The 22,374-nt window shown below is 43.9% G+C and overlaps 1 protein-coding gene across 1 annotated transcript in view; it reads left to right on the forward strand.

Moving 5' to 3' along the window:
* The window catches only part of RIPOR2 (RHO family interacting cell polarization regulator 2), a 52,128-nt gene that overhangs the window by 26,054 nt on the left and 3,700 nt on the right, over nt 1-22,374 (forward strand). The window contains exons 9-20 of the mRNA XM_038126703.1: nt 3,319-3,362; nt 4,618-4,743; nt 6,124-6,272; nt 7,329-7,458; nt 9,464-10,153; nt 12,706-12,890; nt 14,648-14,816; nt 16,267-16,402; nt 17,248-17,409; nt 18,390-18,548; nt 19,598-19,800; nt 21,251-21,334. Coding sequence (XP_037982631.1) covers nt 3,319-3,362; nt 4,618-4,743; nt 6,124-6,272; nt 7,329-7,458; nt 9,464-10,153; nt 12,706-12,890; nt 14,648-14,816; nt 16,267-16,402; nt 17,248-17,409; nt 18,390-18,548; nt 19,598-19,800; nt 21,251-21,334 — 2,237 coding nt within the window. The remainder of the gene's footprint in view (nt 1-3,318; nt 3,363-4,617; nt 4,744-6,123; nt 6,273-7,328; nt 7,459-9,463; nt 10,154-12,705; nt 12,891-14,647; nt 14,817-16,266; nt 16,403-17,247; nt 17,410-18,389; nt 18,549-19,597; nt 19,801-21,250; nt 21,335-22,374) is intronic.

Here is a 22,374-nt window from a genome sequence, read left to right on the forward strand (position 1 = left end):
CTAACTCCTTTACTTTTGCTAATTTTGGCCAATACTATTTTTGACCAAATGTAAAAAAAGCAAAAAGCTGAGGATAGTTTTCCTAGATAGCTCTGTGATGACATTCACCTTTGCATTTTATTCCTTGTCTTTATGACAGGGGAGTTTATGGGTTTGAATACAATGGAATCAGTTTTACTTGAAGCCTCAATGGTTCATCAGGTACTGCTAATGCTGTTATCCCTTTAAGACTCCATGTCTTAAAGAAGGTATTGGGAGGGGTTATCTTTTTCGGGTCTTCAGTCACTGGCATGAGTGAAGTAGTTCTATAAAACAAAGCATCTAAATATTCATGAACTCTTAATTCTTCACTTGATGTCTTTCCATTTAAAACATCTACAGTATTGCTGGTGGAGTTTTGAGACCTCACAAATCTCATACAAAGTTTTGATTCTGCCTGCCTTGTCACAGTTGTTTCCTATGATTGCACTGCCTAAGATTAAGATTAATCTTAGATTAAATTAAAATGTGCTCTCATATTAGAGAAAACAATTGCAGCAGATGTTAGAGTTCTCCTAGCTCCTTGCCTCAGGTTTTAGATGAACACACAGAGACTGAGCCAGGTATTTCTGTACAGGAACCCACAGCAGAACCACAGCATGGACATGCTGAATGAAGCAATGTCTCAGTGTGAAAGGGGATTTTCCAGCTCCCTTGCTGTAAATGCAGTGCACAGTTCTGACAGCGGGACATGTTGCAGAAGGTGTCACAGTGTCACAAATGTCTTGTCTGAAGAGGTCTGGCCCCTTCTCTTTTGGAGGCCAAATCCTCTGGCAAAATTCAAGGGCTCTGGAGAAGGCAGGTACTGCACTCATGAGCGGGAGCAGAGCACAAGCAGCAGCTGCTTCTGAACACAGTTTGCATCATGCAAAGAAGCTCAAATTAGAAAACAGCAAAGAGAAATGCCATATTAAGTATTCTCTAATTAGGGCATCTGAGATTTCTATCTAGATAGTTTTCCCTAGGAATAGGAATCCTGTAGGACAATACAGCCATTGCTATTGCTAAGGCTTGCAGCAGCTCTGGCAAAAAAGCCTGCAGATCACACAGCAAGTTTCCCCCTTAAGTTATACTGCAGCATATCCAGCTAACTTTAGGATCTAATTTAAAATCAAAGCATTCCTCTCCCCAAAGCTTATCTGTTCCTAGCCATTCCAGTAAAAGTTATTTTTATTTTGTGCCCTCTGTCACTTACACTGAAAGCAAGCCAACCTACACAATGCTGTCAGGAAGCAGGGGAGCTGCACAGAGCTTTTATGACTGATATTTTTAGAAAAATAAAAGCCTAATCATTTTTCAGAATCAAGATAATAAATGTGCCAGCAGGCTTAGCTGACTGGTCAGGATTAATCAGTTGTTGAAATTTACCAAGGAAAGCCAGTGTAGAATTTCCTGTATGAAATCTGCGTGTCCTGTTGTGACGTACAGAACAGTGCCCTTATAGCTGTTTGAAGAGCCAGCACAGCAGGAGGTGAAAAGCCCAGATGTTTCACTCAAGGGAGAACAATATGGTGGCCTGACACACCGGTGGCTCTGCGACATGGAGCCCACCACCAGCAGCCATGAGTCCAGGAGTCCAGCATCCTGCACACCAGCAGAGCTGCACGTGCTGCATGAGCTCCAGGTGGCCCTGCTTCCTTAGCACAGCCCCGTGATGACCCTGTCCCCTGTTGTTTCCTATGAAAGTACTTATACCCTGTTGTCAAGTCAGCATTTAGCCTCCTCTTCATCATGCTGAAAAGACTTGATCAGCCTGGTTGGGCCAGTCACAGCTCACAGGCATCAACATCCATATGGAGTTTTAAGCTGGAGTTTCCTCACCCATATACTGGGCAAAAAAAGAACCTTTTATTTTCCTCACATGCTTTTGGTGATGTGTCCCAGGAGAGATCAAATTCACATATAAAAGCATGCCTGGGGAGAGAGAAGCAGTGGTAGAGTACTAGTAATCTTAAATTATTTATTAATAGTAAATAAATTAGAAAGGAATTGGTAATATGAGCTCTGTGCAAGGGCCTCTCTGTTCTGCTGAACACTAAGATGAGCAAAGAAAATTATTTTCTGGTCAAAGAAATGGAAGATAAGGCAGATAAGCAGATAAGCAGATCACAGGGACAGCCCATGACTGCATGCAGGGATCGAGTTGCTCCTACAGTACAGCTAGCAGGACTAATTCATCCCTGCAAATACAGCCAGCACTAGAGCTCCTCATACTTGCCTTGATTTTAACACACCCCTGTCTGTTCTGTTGGTGCATCCCTTTTTCTGCCACAGGCTTTGTATGTGGCCTCAAGACAGGTTCTTTGGCCACTGCAACACTAGAGGCATAGATTAGGCTCACACAGGCAAAGCTGGGTAAATTTTTATACCAAAACAAGTGCAATGGCTACATACTGAGGGGAGTCTGTGAGAAAGGAGAAGCTCTCTCTGTGGGAAAAACAGCCGGTTGAATCCTGTAGAAAAGAAGGTCAGCAGGCCAGGAGAAGGTGGTAATTCCCCTTGGATTTCAGTGCGGAGCCTCAAGAAATGTTTATTTCATATGCACAGTGCTGATATAAAAATAGCATTGTTATGTCCTACCTTAAAAAACCCCAAAACCAAACATAGATCACAAGTGCTTTGCTGTGCTCCTTCTCCCACTCTGGGGAAAAATGGGATTAATCTGGTATTACAGATGTCAGTCATATTTTGTGATGCACTTACTATTGAAAGACACTCAGCTATTATGGGAATGATAATGTTATGGAAACACCAAGCAGAAGGAGCCCCTGTTGCTTGCTGTGTCTCTCTGAGGATGTACTAAAAAGGGATCTGTGTTGAAGTGTGGAGCTCAGTCAGACAGCGTTGAGCAGCACTGCAGGGGGATCAGCAGCTCGCCTACACCTTGCCATGGGAAGGGCTCTCAGCTGAGGGTCTGAAGCCAGATGACATCAAGAAGGTGTTTCTCCTTTTTCTATAGTTACTATATAAAAGGAAACTTTAGGCTCTAATAGGCAAAAAAGCTGGAAGGTATAAATCTTCCATGTGCAAGAAACCACAGCCCAATGAATTTTACACAAAATAAAGAAGAAAATTAGGATGGTGGGTTGTCTTGGTTTGGAGGGTGCACAAGCAGCAGTAAGAGGGGGGGATATAAACAGGAGCTGGGAAGCTGCATGAGAGTGTTGGTCTCTTCTGTCCAAGTGTGACCCTGGGCACCCCACTGCACTCCACTTCTGGGCTCAGCCATGCTTGGCAGCCCAGGCCCTCCCACAGCCCCTGTGTGTCTTTCCTTCTCAGGTCTGGCTGGCTTCGCTCGGCTCTGCCCAGGAGATCAATATGAGGTATGTCTGCATGAGTTTGTTTATTAAATAGCCAAAGAATCAAAAGGAAGGCATACCTCTGCTGCCTTCTACATCATGGTGAATAAAACCTTTTCACATCAGCACCTCAATAAACAGCTATTATTTTTTTCATATGTGCTCTGAAAAACCTTGTGTTCTCTGTATGTCTGCTTTTGTCAGGGAATCTGTCAGAAGACCTGATTTTACATTCAGAGAACTGGGTGATAGCTGTTAGAAGAACTTTGAGGGTTTTTTTTAAGCTTTTAAACATTTTATTTATGACAGAAGTATCTAATTGCCCTGGAAAAAAATCATACATCCTATCCCATGCACGTAGGGCAAATGGAACACATCCTTGCAAACATCCTTTACTGAATGCATAGGCTCTACTTCATCATAGAGCTAAGTGGCAGAAAGACACTGAATAACCATTTCTTGAGACCCAGATGTTACCTGCTGTGAGGCTGCATCAGGAGCTCTGACCATTGCAGTGTTTCAGTAGAGATCATCAGGAGTGGGTTAATTAGAGATGGATTAAAATAAAAGCCTCCACCTCTACCAGAAGAGAACTAACCTTGCAAGAAATTTGCAGTGGATTGGTAGTGGATCCCTCCAACCAGTACTTCCTAGCTGCCTCGATCATAGATTCATTTGTTCCCACTCTCATTCCCCATGACAAATGACTCCTGCTTCCTCTGTGGGGTCAGTTAGTTGGTGCAGGTGTCTTCCAGCTGGCCCAAGGTGGTCATCCTGCTCTTGATGCTTCAAATTGGATTACTGCACTATGGATGTCATTCATTTCCATCATCAGACAGACAAAACCTCACAGCTGGGGAGGTCTCTGATGAGGAATGGCCGAAATCTCACCTGCCTGGGAAGGCAGAAAATCCAGCAAGTTGTAGATGTTATGATAGACCACTGATGCTTTCATCCTGCCCTCCCCAGTCTCCCTTGCCCTGCCACTTTCCCTATAAATGGAATTAAATGCCTTGCATCTTTGTTATGAGTCATCAAGTTACATGAAGTTAAAAACTTGGGTGAGGGGTCCACTACCAAAAGGAGCAATTAGGCAAGCTGAGAGATAGAGATCCTCTAGTAGATTTTTCCTTCTGACTCGATGGGAAGTGGAAGGGCAGCACCTATACCACCTAACTCTTCCAGCCTTTCTCAAACTCTGTCCCCAGTTCTGTTTCTGATATTTGTGCATCAAGAGAACAGATTTCTCAAGAAAATTAGAGGAATTTTTTTTTTTTAGATTTTCATGCGTTACGGTCGCCAGCGCTGGAAACTGAAAGGCAAGATAGAAGTGAATGGCAAGCAAAGCTGGGATGGAGAAGAGATGGTTTTCCTCCCTCTCATTGTTGGACTGATCTCCATTAAGGTATGCATGTTGACTCCTTTGCCTGCAAGGAAGACGGGAGTCAAGAACCTGCCTTCTCATGCACCATCAGCAAAAACACAGAAGCAGATCATTACACTCTTTAGAAATGAGCCATAATTAGTATTTCTGACACACCCACTAAAGTGCTGTATTATTGTCCCTTTAGATACCACAAGACTAATCAGTTTGTGAGAGCTATGGGAGAGATTTTCTTCCCAAACTGGAGTCTTTCCATCACATCTCTTCATTGCCCCCAGCGTCCCAACACAGTTTTCTCCTGGCTGGAAGTCTATATGCTTTCTTTCCAACAAGCCTTCAACCTAGAGATACCCATTCTCTGACCTCTGTCTAGAAATTGCTGCTAGAAACCCCTCCAGATGTCCCTGGTTAGGAAGCTTAAACAGAAGAAAAAAGTCTTGAAAGTCTTAGGGGAAATGGCCCACTTATACACTGCAATGACTTTATGAAAAAAGTGCATGTGATTACAAAACCCATAAGCAAAATAATCCCAAATGCGTGAGACAGTAGGTTTTCAATGAAAGGCAAGTTGTGACGCATGGTGAGTCACTCTCCTCAATCTAACACACAGGTTTAAGGTGGAAAGTTAGGAGAGTACCCCTTTTTATAGTACACAAGAATCCCAGTATTATTAAGGTTAATGTGTATATTCTCTTCCCTTTTTGGACTCTGTCCAAACACTTTCACATAAAAGGCTCAATAACTGACTTTCAAGCAAACAGTCAAAGGCTGGTTTGTGTAGGAGCTGCATATAGAACTGTCACTCTGAATTCCCAGGCAAATATATCTCTAAATATGAATAGTGCTCTACTCCTACTGTAACAACATACACAGAGGTGGTTCCTCAACAGCAGATCTCTGGAAGTCCTCACCAAAGGCCGTCCTTGGTGCAAGCAATTACATGGCTTCAGAGTTACAGGAGAGAAATACCTGGAAGAGAGCTGCCTTGGGAATTACTAATTAGGCAAGTTACATCAGGAGGTTCCCAGTCAGAAATTTGTCAGCTGCTGTTCCACTCTATGGCCTCCCTGTTCTCACTCTTCCCTTGGGCTCTGATTATCATTAGTGCAAAGATCAAATACAAGACTAGACAGCCCCTTGGTCTGAGCCAGTATGGTTGTCCTCTTCTGACTCCTATAAAAAAAGAAAACATGGAATCATGATCATATGCAACTATGCATTTCCTAAAAAAAAACCAAAACAAAACCACCACCAAACCCCACATTTTTTCCTTAATTAATGCAATCATATTTTAGAAGATTTTTAGCAAGGGGCCAGGCCAGACAATCAGAAGTATTATCTTAGGATTAAGGAGTGCAATGCCTTTTGTGGTCCTAAATATCCTGTTCTTGTCTCTTACAGGTCACGGAAGTTAAAGGGCTTGCCACTCATATCCTTGTGGGAAGTGTAACCTGTGAGACAAAAGACCTGTTTGCAGCTCGGCCTCAGGTGGTTGCAGTAGACATTAATGACCTTGGCACAGTAAAGCTGAACCTTGAGATCACCTGGTAGTAAGTAGAACTTGTTGGTCAGTCAATCAATCAGCTGTAAAACTTCAACCAAAGAAAATGGTTCATCCATGTGGGGTGTTCTCTCCATATTTTTTCCTGCCAAGGAAGATTGTGAAGGAACTGTGGCCCAAGTTTGGTATGTGAGAAATAGTTCATGGTCAGCCACAGTTTGCCTGCTTTTCCTGTGGTAAAGAGGGTTGTGCCTAGTTTCAGCTGTTAAATTAGGTTTGGTTAAGAACTGACATTACAAGATATGGGAACTGCTTAGTGAAGATAGAGCTCAGAATTGCCTAAAGCTTACTTCAAAACTTTAAAATGGGATATAACTGAGTGCTCATATATATATATTTTTTATTATTTTTATATGTATATATATATATATATATATATTTAATATTTTAAAAAATAATTTTATGGATTTACACTAGCATAGCAAAGTTAAGGAGCTGGCCCATCTTAAAAAGCTGGCTTTTAAGGTCTTCATACACGACAAGAGTGATGGGAAACCTCTTCGTGTTTTCTATTCACTTTGGTCAGCGTAGGTGAGCTGGTAGCCTTAGGATACAAACCCAATTCTCACTGCATTTTGATGAAATAAGTAAATGTCATTTCTGAAGAAGCATTGATGCATTTAACTTTTTACAATCACATGTGCTGTTTCTTGTAATGCCATAAACATGAAGGCAGCAATAACAGCTCCTGGTTTCCTTTACAATGCAACAGCTCTATTAATAGTTGAGCACCTTTCTCATTAGTATGTGTGACACTTGGCAACTCAAATGCAAGAATACTTTTCATGTGAGAAGAATAACATCAGACTACACTACATAAATGATTTCTGAGGGAACACTTTTATCAGAACCAAAAACCACACTTCTGAGACTGCTGTCTAATTAACAACATTTTCTTTAAACACTTCAGTTTAAATCTTGCTACCTCTGGGTTTTGATGTGCTAATAAACCAGCCTTTCAAAAATGCTTTCTATGGACCTGAAAGTCCCTCTTGCTCAGCCTAACAACCTTTTATTTTCTCCCCTCTTGCTTGTGTATCCGTAGCCCCTTTGATGTTGAAGACTTGACCCCATCCACAGGAAATGTGAGCAAGGCATCTGCTCTCCAGAGGAGAATGTCCATGTACAGCCAAGGCACCCCTGAAACACCAACCTTCAAGGACCACTCATTCTTTGTAAGCTCTGTTTGGCTTTGTGTTTATGTAATGAGAAACCTTAGAGCAGTTCAAACACTGCAAACATTTCACTGCTTTACGTGTCTAAGCTTTTTTTGTCCTGGTTCCAGCAGGTTACCCTTACAAATACCTATAAAGCAAGTGCATTCCTAGCTGCTAATCCTAAAAGAAGGTGACTATGATCCTGGCATCTTTGAAACTATGTGGCCAATTAATGCATACCTATCCTTCCTGCCTGACTGCTGTGATGCTTGAATAATCTTTAAAAAATGTGTTTTCATTTTGCAACAGTAGTTAAGCAACTATTATAGCACAAGTATTTTTAAGTATCCTGTGATAAAATTTGCCCCTGTACTGAAGATATTCACAGGGTGTTCCTACATTTTGCATGAATCGAATTCTGAATGCTTAATCAGGCCATCTGTACAGAGATTAACTTTACAAGTGCTGCATCCCATGCCTGTAACTTAGTACTCTGCTACAAAGCATTCATTTAACTTGCCCTTCCTCACACCCTCTTTGCTTTAACTGTTGAAGAAATGGCTGCATCCCCTGCAAGACAGGCCAAAGTTGACAATCTTAGATGCTCTTCAGGACACTTTCTTTGACAAGCTTCGTCGCAGTCGCTCTTTTAGTGACCTGCCATCGCTCAGGCTAAGCCCAAAAGCAGGGCTAGAGCTATATGTGAGTCCTGGTTTTTGTTTGGTGAAGGATTTTTTCAGTTCCTGTGTGGCATTTCCATTCCCACGCATGCTTCATGTGTCGCTCTCTGTTGCAACTCACTCATTTTGCTGACTGATTAGAGGGCAGGACATAACTGTGAGCCCATGCAGCTCACATTAAATCAAAATTCCTCTTGGTTTCTACAGAGATAATCATCAGAAGTCAACTATCTGTGGGCAGAGAGCAGGGCAGGAGTACAAGCCAACAGTGTTCTTAAAAATCACCTGCTACACTGATTGGCACTTTACATTTGCCTAGTAACATGACTTTCAGAAGCTAAAAGCATACCCATGTCAAGGGAAAGAAGAAATAAACCTTTGGCTTATGATTATGTTTAGGGAAAAAAAGCTGCTAATAATACTAGAAAAAAAATTCAAGTTTTGGATGCTTAAACCTTAAGCTTAACAACATGTGGATGCCTACGATTCTTTCCAGCAAATTGTCAGCAAAATAGTAGTTGCCTTCCATCTGTGCCATGCATTTCCATGAGCTGGCCACATAACAAAGCAAGGTTTGTAGGTTAGATAGGCAGGTTGTCGCTCCTATAGTGATTTTCCCCCATATATCTGTCAGAGATGAACATACATATCTGCCTTGATAAGTCTGGAGTCTGCATAGGCTGGTTTTGCTTCTTAAATGATCAATGTCCTGCTCAATACACCACCAATTTTGCTGACTCATTTCAGCAGAAACTCATGTTGGATGGGATATAACTCTAGATCAACAATTGTTACAGACATCCATGCCACATGGAGGACATTGGAGGAAAAGAAATAACACAGTACTATCACCACTTAACCCCCATGACACTAGAGAAACTTTTGGAGCAAACTGTGTTACATTTTACAGATTGCTACTTTAGAAGTCAGAAAATAAGTGGAACAGAAATCTGGAATGAGTAGGAAAATGCAGACAAGGTGGCTTACGTACAATCCTATTAAAAAAGAGCCATGGTACAGGAACTAGAGCAGTTTGAAATGCTGTTTGAGGGGATATAGTAGGGTGAGTAGAATTCGTGACTCTCTCTGGAGATCATTTCCTAGAGCTCTCTATTTAGCAGAGGCATGGCTGCGACCAGGTTTTCCAGAAGTTTTCATGCTGAAATTAAGGAGCTGTGCCAGATGAAAGCAGAAGTTTGATTTGAAATATTTTTTCCATCTCTCAAGTCTTGAGTGCTTCTTTAATCTTTTGTCTTGCCTTTTTCTTTCCTGGGCACATGCTGTTATTTTTTTCTTCTTTCCAATGCTGCATGAAAAACATTTTCTCCCTATTATCTTTTCAGTCGAATTTGCCAGATGATGTCTTTGAAAATGGGACAGCAGCCACTGAGAAGCGGCCTCTCTCCTTCACGTTTGGTGACCTGCCTTACGAAGACGCCGTGCCCCCTGCCAGCTCAGCAGAGTCCTCCTGTGCTCATGTCAGCTCCAGCCCTGACATCACTGCGACCCCCACCCAGCACCGAGCCCTGGAGTCCTCCCAGAGCTCAAGCCTAGACTGTAGCAGCAGCGACTCCCGCAGAGACTCTGTTGCTGAGCCAAAGGACCTGCTGTCCCACGGAGAGGGAGCAGTGGCTGAGAACAAGAACACCCCAAGGGCAGCTCCTGAAGTTTGCCAAAAGCTCTCTGATGCTGAGAGCGATCGTGTCTTTGTAGAAACGAGCGTCCCGGTGTCTCTCCTGCAGGACACGGATGAAGGCTCAGAACTCAAGCCTGTGGAGCTGGATACCTATGAGGGCAACATCACGAAGCAGCTGGTCAAAAGGCTTACATCAGCAGAGACACCCCTGACCCCAGAGAGGCTGCCGTGTGAGGGATCCATTAGTGGGGAATCAGAAGGATATAAGTCTTATCTCGATGGAAGCATTGAGGAAGCCCTGCAAGGGCTTCTCTTAGCTCTTGAGCCACATAAAGAGCAGTATAAAGAGTTTCAGGACCTGGATCAAGAAGTGATGCATCTAGATGACATCCTAAAAGTGAGTACATTTTCAGAAAATGCTACCCTAAAGAAAATCTGAGCAGGTAGAATGTCCTTGCCTGCCTCGCAAACATCAGAGTAGACTTTCTGGAGAATAGTAGACTTCCCTGGTAGCAGTAGATTTGCTCCAGCTTGGAGAATCCTTTCACAATGTTGCATTTTTAAACTTTTGTCAGCAATGCGTTTATCATACCCTTATGTCCTCAAGCAACAGATCTTTTATCAAAACCTGGGGGAAAAAGGTACTGTGACAGAAGGGTAATTAAATTATACCCTTCTCTGTTTGCTTTGTGAACCATTGTGAATCACCTCTTGTGAACCCATTGCTTGTGCCATACTGGGGATCAAACATAGCCAAACTTCTGCCTTTGAAATCTATGAGTCACATCCTCAGTGGGTGTACTTTAGCATACTGCCCCTGAACTCCGTGGAGCTGCGCAGAACTACGCCAGCTGAGGATCAAGCCTTGTAGCCATAGAAGCTGAATTTTCTAAATTGCCAAAGGGATTTAGAAGCACAAGAATCACTGAAGGTTGCTGTCCCCATGTCACCTAGGCATTGCCTTTTCCTTTTTCCCTCTTCCATTTTCATAATGAAAGACATCCTGTCGTTACATCAAGATGCAGAGAATAATGTTAAAAATCAGAAGAAAAGGGGTTTGCATGTGTGCTGTTAATATGTTTACTGCAGGTCACTGTAACTCGTATCTCCCCCATGAATAACTCATGTCACATTACTCTGCAAACAGTATTATATGGGAAATAATCATTTCAAATGCTTCATATTCATATGCAAGTTGGTCTGCTAGTCATTTAAGCCTCATAATTCAAAAACATGGCTGAGGAGGAAGCAGGGAATCATTTATTCTTCTGCATTATCTTTTTATGAAGAAACTTTGTTAACCTTCTTATTTCCATTGTGTGGTACTTTCCCAAATTAAGCATTTTTTTTTGACAGCCTGCAGCCCCCATTCCTTGCATTATGTATTCCTAGAGAGGTTCAAGCAGGCAAAGGTACCATTACTATTATTTTCTAACTTGGTACAAGAGGTCAGTTATCCAAAGGGCAGAGAGACAATGGAGACTGTTTATTTAGGCTGATTTTATCAGAAGTTACAGACAGACAGACATAGGATGGGGTGAGAGGATGGACATGTGCAGACAGGTCCTGCACACTTGAGATGGACGCCTCTTCAGATCTGTTGAAGTCTGGGTGTCACCAGTTGATCAGCTCGCAGACTGGCCCTCAGCATCACCAGCAGCCATGCAGAAAAGGGCTCCTCATGCAGAAGGGTTGAGCTGGAATCCAGCTGTAGCTGAAGAAACCTCTCTTGGCCATATTAGACAAGCAGAGAAAATGGCCCACATATTGCTGTTCCCATTTGCTTGAAGAAGCTGCACTACCAAGCCCTGAAGGAAATGGAAGCTGAAACCATTGGTGCTGCACAAGAAGCAGGATACAGCACTCATCCTTGTCACAGATGTGTTGGGAAGTGTGTCTGATCAGCTGTTGATGTACAGTCAGTTTAAGGACTCAAACATCCTAACATCAGCTCCAGAGCAGCTGATGCTGGATCTGAACTTCTCAGAGGCCAATGCATTTTTCTGTGAGCTGAGACAAAGTCATGGCTCCTGTGTGGGACTGGAGGATGTGGTCTGTGTAATGGCACCAATGGCTCATGACTCTTTCTGCTAAAATAATCACATGGTGTGAAAGACGTTGAAGTCATTGCACCAACCAATGGAGATGATCCCTCAAGTTACATCTGATTCTTCAGGATTACCCTGGAAGCAATTCTGTGGGGACATGTGGATGAATCGCCACATGGGCCCAGGGTATTTCATGCTTCCTACAGCAACAGCAAGGTTCCTTTGCGTTTCTTCCCTGCAGTGAGCTGGGGATGGTTTGCCCCCTCTCTCTAGCACTGTTAATTTCTGAGTTACAATACTGCCTTTCTCTGTCACCTAGGAATCGGATGCCTTATTGGCTTTTCCTTGATAATCCATTTGGCTTCAAAGGCCACAAAACTCCTCTCATTCCATTAATAAATGTGCAGCTATGGGATGAAATTCATTCCTGGCTGAGGTCTGTTAGAGTTACGTCTGGAATAAATCAGGTAGTGCCATTGGATATGTATAAATTGGCTTCTGTAGCTAGAACAGCAATTAAGGAATGTGCCTTCCCCTTTCAACTTCCATTGCATTAATTCTCATCATTCCTTTTGGAAAATGCCGAGAGCTGCGAAACTTGGATTCGAGAAGTACTTCTCATTTCTGTAAAACACGCTGAATTTTGCCTTTGAGGGTTTTCCTTTGGGGAAGAGAGTGGGTAGCATGAGGAGGGGAGGAGGAATGAAAGGCTTTCTCCAGTTCTCAGGCTTTGATTGTATATGCTATGAATATGAAGGCTTGAAATGAAACACCCAATAAAATGAAGTTTTAAAAATAAAATGAAGAATTTAAAGTTTTAAGCTTTATCAATTTTTTTTTTCTTATCTTTCTTGTAGTAGCTAATATCTGGGGTTTTCATTGGTTCGTTCTGCCTTTGCAGTGCAAGCCAGCAGTAAGCCGAAGCAGGTCCTCCAGTTTAAGTCTAACAGTTGAAAGTGCTTTAGAAAGCTTTGATTTCCTGAACACCTCTGACTTTGATGATGAGGATGGTGGTGGTGTGGAGGTTTGTAATGGTGGAGGAGGTGCAGACTCAGTATTTTCAGATACTGAGATTGAGAAGAATAGGTAAGTTTGTAGTACCTGCCAGCTGTGCTTACGCCAAACTGACACCCTGGCTCTTTGTCACTAACAGGGGATCCTGGTGCACAATTCATTCAAGGAAGACTGACTAATCCTTGATGCATTTTAGGGTCAGAGGGCTTCTCGTGGCTGCTGCATACAAAATCTTTAGTTTCCAGGACCATTTTTTTTCCTCTGTTCAAATATATGCAATCTATCCTCCAAGGGAGAAGGGTAAATTAAATTAGGCCGACATCAATACTGGCAGAGCCTCTTCCTTGACATAGGTTTGGACCTGGCTTTCCTTGGATGTAATTACTAATTCCTCTGTGGTTTTTCCCCCCTCCCTTTGTCTTTTCTCTCTAGCCGAATGAGTCTTTGCAGTGGATTAAGCTTGTCAGTAACAATAACACAGGGCCAGATTTAAGCAGCATGATGTAGGTTGCCTTTGGAATGTAAGAGTGATGACTGGTACTCTGTTCATGGCCCTGCGTGTTACCTGCCCTTCTTTCATCACTTTTGGTCTTTCTGAGAAAAAAAAAAAGCAAAAAACCACAAAACAAAAAAGCTGTGGTGTTGTGCCGTGGCCTGCCATTGTTGTGTGACTTTAAGATGCTGTGCTTCAATCATTAGATCTTAAAAGCATGTTTGCCTCCTTTGAGTTGACACGATGCCCAGCAGGCATGTAAGCGGCACTAGAGCTGGAAAAAAAGAAAGGAACACGGTTACCTCCCTGCCTGTGCTTTCCAGCCAGGGAGCTGTACTACTCACAGCTTGCTTAAAGCAATTTGAGTGCAGTGAGCAACCACCGTGCAGTTCCCATCATCTCATGTCCTCATTCCAGAATAAGACTTGGTGGGAAAAAAAATTTGGGAAATTGTGTTGCTTGCTAAAATGGCACTCTGACCTCAGTCCGGTCTGTGCTGAGTTAGGGATCTAGCTTCAACCAGTTAAAATAAAAATTAAAATTTCTTTTTTTCCCTCTGGCTCATCCCCAGACAGTGCAGATTCCCATTTCCATTTTTAGATGTGTAAGTGTGTGACTCATTGTAAAGACTGCAAGTGTTGAAACTTCTGAACTTGCAGCCAAACACACTTGCCATCTGGGGACTGACCTCAGGCTTTGCATTTAAACACAGGAGGATCATTTGTGCAGCAAGACAATATTGGAAATAATGATTTAAAACACAGTAAGACTAACTCTACACTCTTGCAGAAACAATTGGCAAAGTAAGCTGTACACATTGTGTCTAAAACTGCATATGAAAGCATCATGTCTCTTACTTCAGCAGTAAGTACTTACTCCTTTCCTTCTGCAATGAGCCTTAACTTTGACAGCAGGAGGATTCTGAAAGCACAAAGCTGTTCGTAGCAACTCAGTGCTTGGGAAGGTACAAATTGTCATGGCTCTTAATCCAGAGCGACTGGGCAGGTGATTCATCACAGATGGGAGAAAGCTCTCACTACCAAGGGACAGTAACCACGACAAGCCTTGCTGTTGAGGACATCACATCACTCAAGGCAAGCCAGTCAGGGGACACGTCTGTCCCGTAGATGGCCGTGTCCCTCCTGTACCCAGGCAGGGCAGCCCTGCTCCTTTGTGATATGATGTGCTCATCACCAGGTTTCTGTGCACTTTCAGCTCTTCTGCCGTGCTCTTTGCTCATCACCTTGTGTGTGAGTGGGGGTGTGGGTGTGGGTGTGTGTCTGCTGTGGCAGCTGCCGGCCCTGCACTGACCTCCTCCTCCCTGCCTCCTCCCCAGTTACAGGACGGAGCACCCAGAAGCCAGAGGCCACCTGAGTGAAGCTCTCACCGAGGACACGGGCGTGGGCACCAGCGTGGCTGGCAGCCCTCTGCCCCTGACCACAGGCAACGACAGCCTGGATATAACCATAGTTAAGCACTTGCAGTATTGCACCCAGCTCATTCAGGTACCAACCCCGCCTCATTTGGGGCGTTTATTTTAAAATCATTCCTGCCTGCAGCATGGGTACAAGCAGGCTGGCAAGGTCAGCACTGCTCCTGCCAGGCAGGGGGAGCTGGGGGCTGGGACAGACACCATGCTGGGGTAGGATGATGACAGCCTGACCCCAGCCAGAGGTGCCTCCATTGCTTCCATCCTGGCCCATTCTGGAGCAGACCTGACATGAGAACTATGGGGCACCTGGCACGAGCTGCCCAGGAGGGCTGAGGGGCAGGGCAGTGGGGGACAGGGGCATCCCCTGCTCTGGGTTACAAACTCCTGCTGGCTTTGCTGGGAGGTCCTCAGTGGAGCTGGTTCCCAGTTAAAGCAGCCTGTGTCTTCAGAGGTAAAACAGCAACCCTGTCTCCACTGTTTAACTGAGATGAGCTTGCAGCGTTCAAGAGCAGAGATGGGTTTTTGCATGTGAGGCAGAGAGATTCTGTCTGCAACAGGCACGGTGAAGGCAGCATGAGGCAGCCCCCCTGAGATATGAAAACTGTCAGTTCATGCTCACAACTAGAAGGGGTTTTCTGTAGTTTTTTTTTTTTTCAGAGCCCATGCACAGCAAATGTGAATTTAAACAGCCAGTAAGTGAGGTCATCAGGGTTTTTCTAACAAATCAAAACATGCTGCAACTTCCTCTTCACAATTATTTTACTCTTCCATCTTAGTTATAATTAGCTTTATTTTCCCAAAGGCTCATAGCAGCAATAGAGCATGAGCCTGATTCCAGCACCCTTAGTGCTGTGCTGGAAACTCTGCTGACTCACAGTATGAGAAGAAAGGAGGTTTTTTGGTTTCAATAAAAGAGTATACAGCAAATATGCAGCTGAGCGAGGTGAACTTGAACCACATCCACACACAAAGCAGATTTGATATGCACATTATTTACATAGACTGCTGAAGAAGATGCAGATTTCAGCAGTAGGGAGTATTAGCAAGGATTAATTAATTAATAAAATTAATAAAGGCACCTAAGTAATTGATCAAAGCTGAAATGGAGTGGAGAAAGGGCAACTTGTGGCCTTCTCTCTATGCAGGGTTGTCCTGAAAGTCTACAATCTGTGTTGTGTGAAAGTCAGACTAATATTCTTGCCTGGTTTTAAGTCTTGTGGTGATGGGTTTCTTTAGCTTTGTGGAGTGTGTAAGTCAGAAACTACTTAAACAAATGGCTACTTGGATACTCAGGTGTCTGGATGTGGATGTACATATTGAAGGTACAAGCAGTGATGCATGTCAACTAGGACCAAAAAATATCCCTACAACAAAATTTTTTTTGAGTTAAGGAGATCATGTGGTTCGAGGCAATGAATTTGTCTTTGCACTTCAGGTGTTTTGGAGTTTTTTGTTTTTTCTGAGGCTGGGTTTCTATTTGATTCAGTGACTCATTTTTGTCTCTTCCCATTTGTCTTCACCAGCAAATTGTGTTCTCCAGTAAAACACCATTTGTGACAAGAGACCTCCTGGATAAGCTGTCCAGGCAGATCCTCGTGGTGGAGAATATTGCGGAGATCAGCACTGAGAACTTGGGAAACATCACGTCTCTTACTGATGGTAAGAAACAGCTTAGGGGCTTTCCAAGGATTTGCCTGGGCATGTGTGTCTGCTGAAATAATCACCGTGCAGAGCTCACCAGCAGTGCAGAAGAGGCCACTGTAGTAAGGGCTGGCTCAGGGTCACCAGGAGGTGCAGCAGTCAAGGCAGGTGTCACCTCCATCTGTCCTCAACGCTGGTTTCCAGAAATATGCAAGTGAGAAGAGAAAGGACTTCTTATCCAGCTTGATGTGCAGAAGATGGGCAGGTGTCATTGGTGTTATGAGGTGGGGATACTTCCACCTCTGAAGACCCAAATTCTTCTTCCACCTTTCTTTCCTGAGAAAAGGCAGGATTTGCACTACAATATCAGAGGCATAATACAACTTCTTGAACATTCTCATTTTTAGTAGTCTCTGTGGAAAACTTCTTAGTTATTTTTCATTTTGCATCTGTTTTAATACTTGGAAGAGTTTGACAAACACTCATGTACACTCTGGCAGGATAGGTAAATACTACAAGGTGTATTTACTATATCAGAAAATTGAGTGACTTACTTGGAGCCATAGTGTAGTGCTAGGACAGGGACCAAACTTGTGCAGACCATTTGTGGTGTTCCCCTAGTGTTTTGTGCTATTTAAAAGGAAGAGACATCAATGCTGAGAACTGGGAAACAGAAAAAACATGTTACAAACCTGGGGTGAGCACGTGGTCATGCTCTGTGAAGGTAATGGCTCAGGGAGGACCAGCAAACAGTAACTGTTCATCAGTGGGATTGGGTGAGACGTCCTCCATTCTTACCTTCTTTTCTCAAAGCTGATGCTTCCAGCATGGCTTTGTTTCATTATTCATTTTGTCTTCCCCAGCAATTCCAGAGTTCCACAAGAAGCTGTCACTGCTGGCTTTCTGGATGAAGTGTACTGGCCCTGCAGGAGTGTATCACACCTCTGCAGACAGGATGATGAAGCAGTTGGATATCAATTTTGCCACCACTGTGAATGAGGAGTGTCCAGGACTTGCAGAAACAGGTACAAACTGCTGCAAAAAAATGCGTCAGCCATCAAAATGGAGACCAGTTGTGTACTGAGCTTTGTTTTCCAACCCCTCAGAGATCTGTTTGGCCACAGTTCCAAGATCTCATTTGAAAACTAATGTTGCAACTCTTGAAACAGTTTTGGCTCCAAATAATGAAACAAACAAAAAAAAAAAAGTGAAGTTAACAGAAATGAAAATACTGTTTTAAGGTTTGTGAGCTAACCAGGAAGAAAGTCTATTCCCAAATACAGATTTGTAAGTGATTTAGTGAATTAGGAATCCTTGCACTTAATTTTGTGTATCTATATAATTCCCACGCCCCATTACAGTGCCCTGGGATGAAATTAATCCGCATTCAAGTGAGTTTGTGTGAGCACAGGTTCTTATCTTGTGGGGGGTGTACCACACCTCGAACTCCAGCTATACTGACTAGCTCTCCCTTGGACAGAATGGGGATGGAGGCTGATTTGCCCAGGTGTGGCCACCTGCACTGTGGATGCCTACAAAGGGCAAGGTTCTCCTTCCTGCTCCATGCTATAGCTCTCACAAGCAGTGCCTCAGACAAGCTTGCTGCATGCTACACTGCTGCAGGAACATGAAAAATAGCAAAGCCAAATCCTGCCTCAGTGGCACTGTGGAGATGTAGCAGGCAGTGCATGTGGAGAGGGATTTAGGATGCAGGATATTGTTCAGGTAGAAATGATGCTCTGTTGATTGCACAGGAAGCTGCACTAGCCATCTGTAAACGGGCAGAGGTTCATCCTTGAGGTAACAAAGATATTCTCTGGCAAGGAGACCCAGACAGGGAGAAGGCCTGTCCAGCTTAACCTAACCACAGCTGAGCTTAGAAACATTGGGAAGTATCTGGCCTTGCAGATGAGGTTCTTTCTTGCTGGTTTTGAAGTGGACTGCATAATTTTGCCCGCAGCTTTTGCTCTCACTAACCTGTCCCTTTGTCCATGGCTGCCTGCAGTCTTCAGGATCCTGGTGTCTCAGATCCTGGACCGGACGGAGCCTGTCCTCTACTCCAGCATGTCCTCCGAGACCATTACTGTCTTCCAGTATTACAGCTACTTTGCCAGCCACAGTGTCAATGACCTTGGAAGCTATTTGCTGCAGCTCGCAAAAGAAGGTAGAGTATATAAATTCTGCTGGCTGGTTAGGGAGTACCTCCCTGTCCTTCTGAGCTCAACACAAGGCAGTGCAGCCCTGAGGCTGGTTTTACAAAAGGAGGAGAGAAAAGAGACAAAGAAGTGTCCTGGCTATTAAGTGAATGCACCTGACCTGTTGTGTGTGTCAAGGGAAAGGAGCTGATGTAGATAGACCCTTAGTCATTTCTATTTCCATATTCAAATGGGAAAAAATCTGTTTTGAAAGCACTGGTTTTCAGGGAATGGGCTGAATGGTGGAAGGCTGAGCCCAAGGTCTGGGAAGTTTTCTGTGCCCACAGCTTGGATGGTATCTTGGTCTTTCACCACCTGTTATGGAGACACCTGAAGTGCTGAGCAATTCTCAGGGACCAAGGGATTACAGCACCTCAGAGTTTTGCAGGCTCTACCACCAAGAGCTAAAGAGAGAAGCAGATGCTGCACAAAGTGTTCTGAACGGCAGTCCCTGGCAAGCCAAGTTTTCTTCTCTGTTTGAGAGGGAGTTTGAGGAGCCTTGCCTAGTTTTCCTTTTTATTTGGGCATACGAGGGAGCTTTTGCTCAAAAGCCTGGAAGCAAAATGGCATTTCAACTCACCTCTGAAACATATTAGCCCTAGCTCTTGTTGGCAGACATCAATCTATCCAGGAAAAGCTCTCACAAAGATGCTCTGAAAATCAATACACTAGCAGGATATTTGGTTTCAATTGTTAGAGAGAGAATTGACATCTTGTAGCAGAAAGCAAAGATTGGACAGGGGTGCCTGTAGCTCTGGGGTGCTGCACTTGGGCCCATCTACTGATCTCCTCACATCTACTCATCTTTCACTTGAAGAAGGTCTGAGAAGCTGGCCCAGCCTAAAGCCCAGACAATTCCCCATGCAGACACACTGCCATGCTGAGTTGCTCAGATGGGAATATTTTGGTATCCTTAGAGTGTGTAATACAAATCAAGGATTGCTAGCGAGAAAAGGATCAATCCTAAGTACTGAGAAGATAAAGTAAGTAACACAGACTTTTTTTCTTGCACTTCTAGCATCTGTGGTTCAGGTGCTACAGTCAGTGAAAGATGGAAAACTGCAGCAAAATGTGTCCAAAATAAACTCCAATAACCTTCCACCACAGCAGGAAGTTTTAAGAGCTTTGGCTTTACTTCTCAATGAAAATAAAAATGAAGTCAGTGAGACTGTGGCATCACTTCTGACAGCAACTGCAGAAAACAGGCACTTCAGGGAGAAGGTAAGTGGCAGAAAATCACCTGTCACATGAGAGACCTGTGTCATCATGACTTTTTTCTACATGTATGTCTCAAATATCTGTGCATATAAAATAACTGATCCAAGCTTGATTTAAACTGATCCAGAGGGATATCCTGTCTAATTTTTCTGCACATGAGCAGGTCTGTTTCTGTCTTTATGCCCGTCTGCTTCTACCTGTCATTACACTAAACAGGTACCAATCAAAACTGCAAATACTTACTGAGTGCTGTGCTCTCCAGCTATCTTCCACACTTCAGCATTTCTGCTGCCCTGTCTCAGACTTGGCTTCAGTCCAAGGCTTCAAGGTAACAGTCCCCTGCACCACCAACATGCAAAGACACAGGTCTCAGATTTTTTTTTTTTCCCCCAAAGGAGTCTGACATCTTTGGGACTTCCCACCATTTCCAGAGGGGATGGACTGCCTTGGGCAAACACAGCTCAGCTGTGAGAACTAAGATTTGAGTCTGTCTCTGATACCAAATGCAACAAGCAGGGCCAGGTTAAACACAGAAATTAAGTACAGGGGAGAAGGAGGAGTACGAAGAAATTAGGGATTGGCTCCTGGCCTTTCATGGCAGACCTTTCCCATCTGTCCATCTTGTACTCTGTCAGGAAAGAGCAAAAGAAAAGGCAGCTGGAAGAGGAAGAGTAGCAGAAGGAAGGCAAAGGGAAGAGAAAAAGTCTTTGCTTCTCTTGTCTATCAATCCAGTCCCCTCTTTGCTTGCCCACCCACTTCATCTTCCATTTTTGCAGCCTCTTGGTATTTCATAGCATCCTTCTCCCATCCCCAGCTTCCTGGTGGCAGCATCTCAGGGCAAATATAACCTTCTCCTGGAGCAGGCATGTGTAGCTGATACCTGGTCCACTGCCTGCAGGAAGAACCACAGGGTGGCTTCTGTGAGGGTATTATGCAGCCTTATGCTGCAGATGAATCCACTGTACAGCTGAGTGCTGGTGAGATTTGCTGCTCAGTAGTAGCTACTAATTTCCAGGGTCAAGCAGTAAACTGGTCTAGCAGCTCATGCTGACATTGTAATCATTATTTTAAGTCTCCCTGGGGTCTATACCAACTACTCCATTTATTCCTATGTTAAAAAGACCACCTCAAGGGCCACCTCTTGGGATATTAGACTCCAAGGCCCATTCAAAGCTCTTTGGTGATGTATGGAGAAAGGCCTTCAAAGGTGCATCTCACTTTAACATGAACTTCTCCCTCACCAAAAGCTGCCCCGAGGCTGCTGATCTGTGACTGGTGGTCTGGCCTGGATCTGTTGTAGGGAATTGTCCCACCTGTGCCATCCCACATGCTCACTGTCAGGGAGGCAGGCTGCAATTGCTGTCCTTTAACAGGGTAGCAATACCTCCATGCTCCACCCTTCTCTATGGAGGCACTGACATCTTCATTGCTATTCTTCTTTATCTGTTTTCAGGCCTTGATTTATTACTGTGAAGCACTAACCCAGCCCAACCTCCAGCTGCAGAAAGCAGCTTGCTTGGCTCTAAGATACCTCAAGGTAAGAGACAAGGAATACACTGTGGTGCTTGGCTTTGCTTTTGAAAGGACATCTGATAGGTACAAACAACAAAACAGAAATTTCAATAACAGCAGCAGTACTGTTTTTGTTTTATGTTGCTGTGCTCCATCCTTTTTCAGAGAAAGGGAATGGTTTAGAACCTTCTAAACCACCTGGGTTTTGTGACCTTGGCAAAATTTTATCTTTTGCATATCATCTTTTCCTCCCTCGCATATTGACTTCAGGAGACTCAGTTCCACATCACAGAGAAAAAAAAAAGTTAATCCATAAAGTACTGACTGAGAAGGATAAAAAAAATGCTTTCCCAGGATAAAATGAGCTCTAATGCATGTGGGCTGCAGTAGCAGAGAAGAGAGATCACAGCTTGTTTTGTGACAAATAACTGGTACATCTGGGCACTACAGCTTCAGCTAGCATCTGCTCCCATCTTTGCACTCCAGCCTATGACAGGATGGAAAATGCGCTTTTGTTTTGGTTGTATAGAGCTATGGGAGACAGCAGCCACCCAAGCCTGGCTGGTATGGGACAAAAAATGTGGGGCAAAAAATGTGTTCCATGAGACAGCTGCACTTTGGACTGACTATTTCTCCCTCTAATCTGTCCCCTGGAAGGCAGTTCTAAGCTGTAACTTCATCCCAGTCACAAGTGATGCCATCCAATACATAATCCAGTATTGTTTAAATATGAAAAAGCCTTTCCCTTAAATGAGAAGCTAGCAGGCACCCCTGAGAGGCAATGGTGAGGGACATTGCATCTCTGCTGCATGCGGGTGCAGCGGGGTTTTTGATTGCTCAGGAAAACTCGGACTAAGAACCAGTGGTGGGAGCTGGAGCTAGGCAAGTTTAACTTGGAGCAGTGAGTCTTGTGGCTGGGGAAAGTATCATCATTTGGAATCTTCAAAGAAGAAGCTGAAGGTGGAAGTTATTACTTCAGAGATGGAAATGTTACAATGGGTAGGTGGCTGTGGATGGAGTAACCCAGGGGCAGTTTAATCCACAACTGGTTGCACAAGGGCCCCG

This window comes from Motacilla alba, chromosome 2 (genome assembly GCF_015832195.1).
Source record: "Motacilla alba alba isolate MOTALB_02 chromosome 2, Motacilla_alba_V1.0_pri, whole genome shotgun sequence".
NCBI classification, from domain to species: Eukaryota; Metazoa; Chordata; class Aves; order Passeriformes; family Motacillidae; genus Motacilla; species Motacilla alba.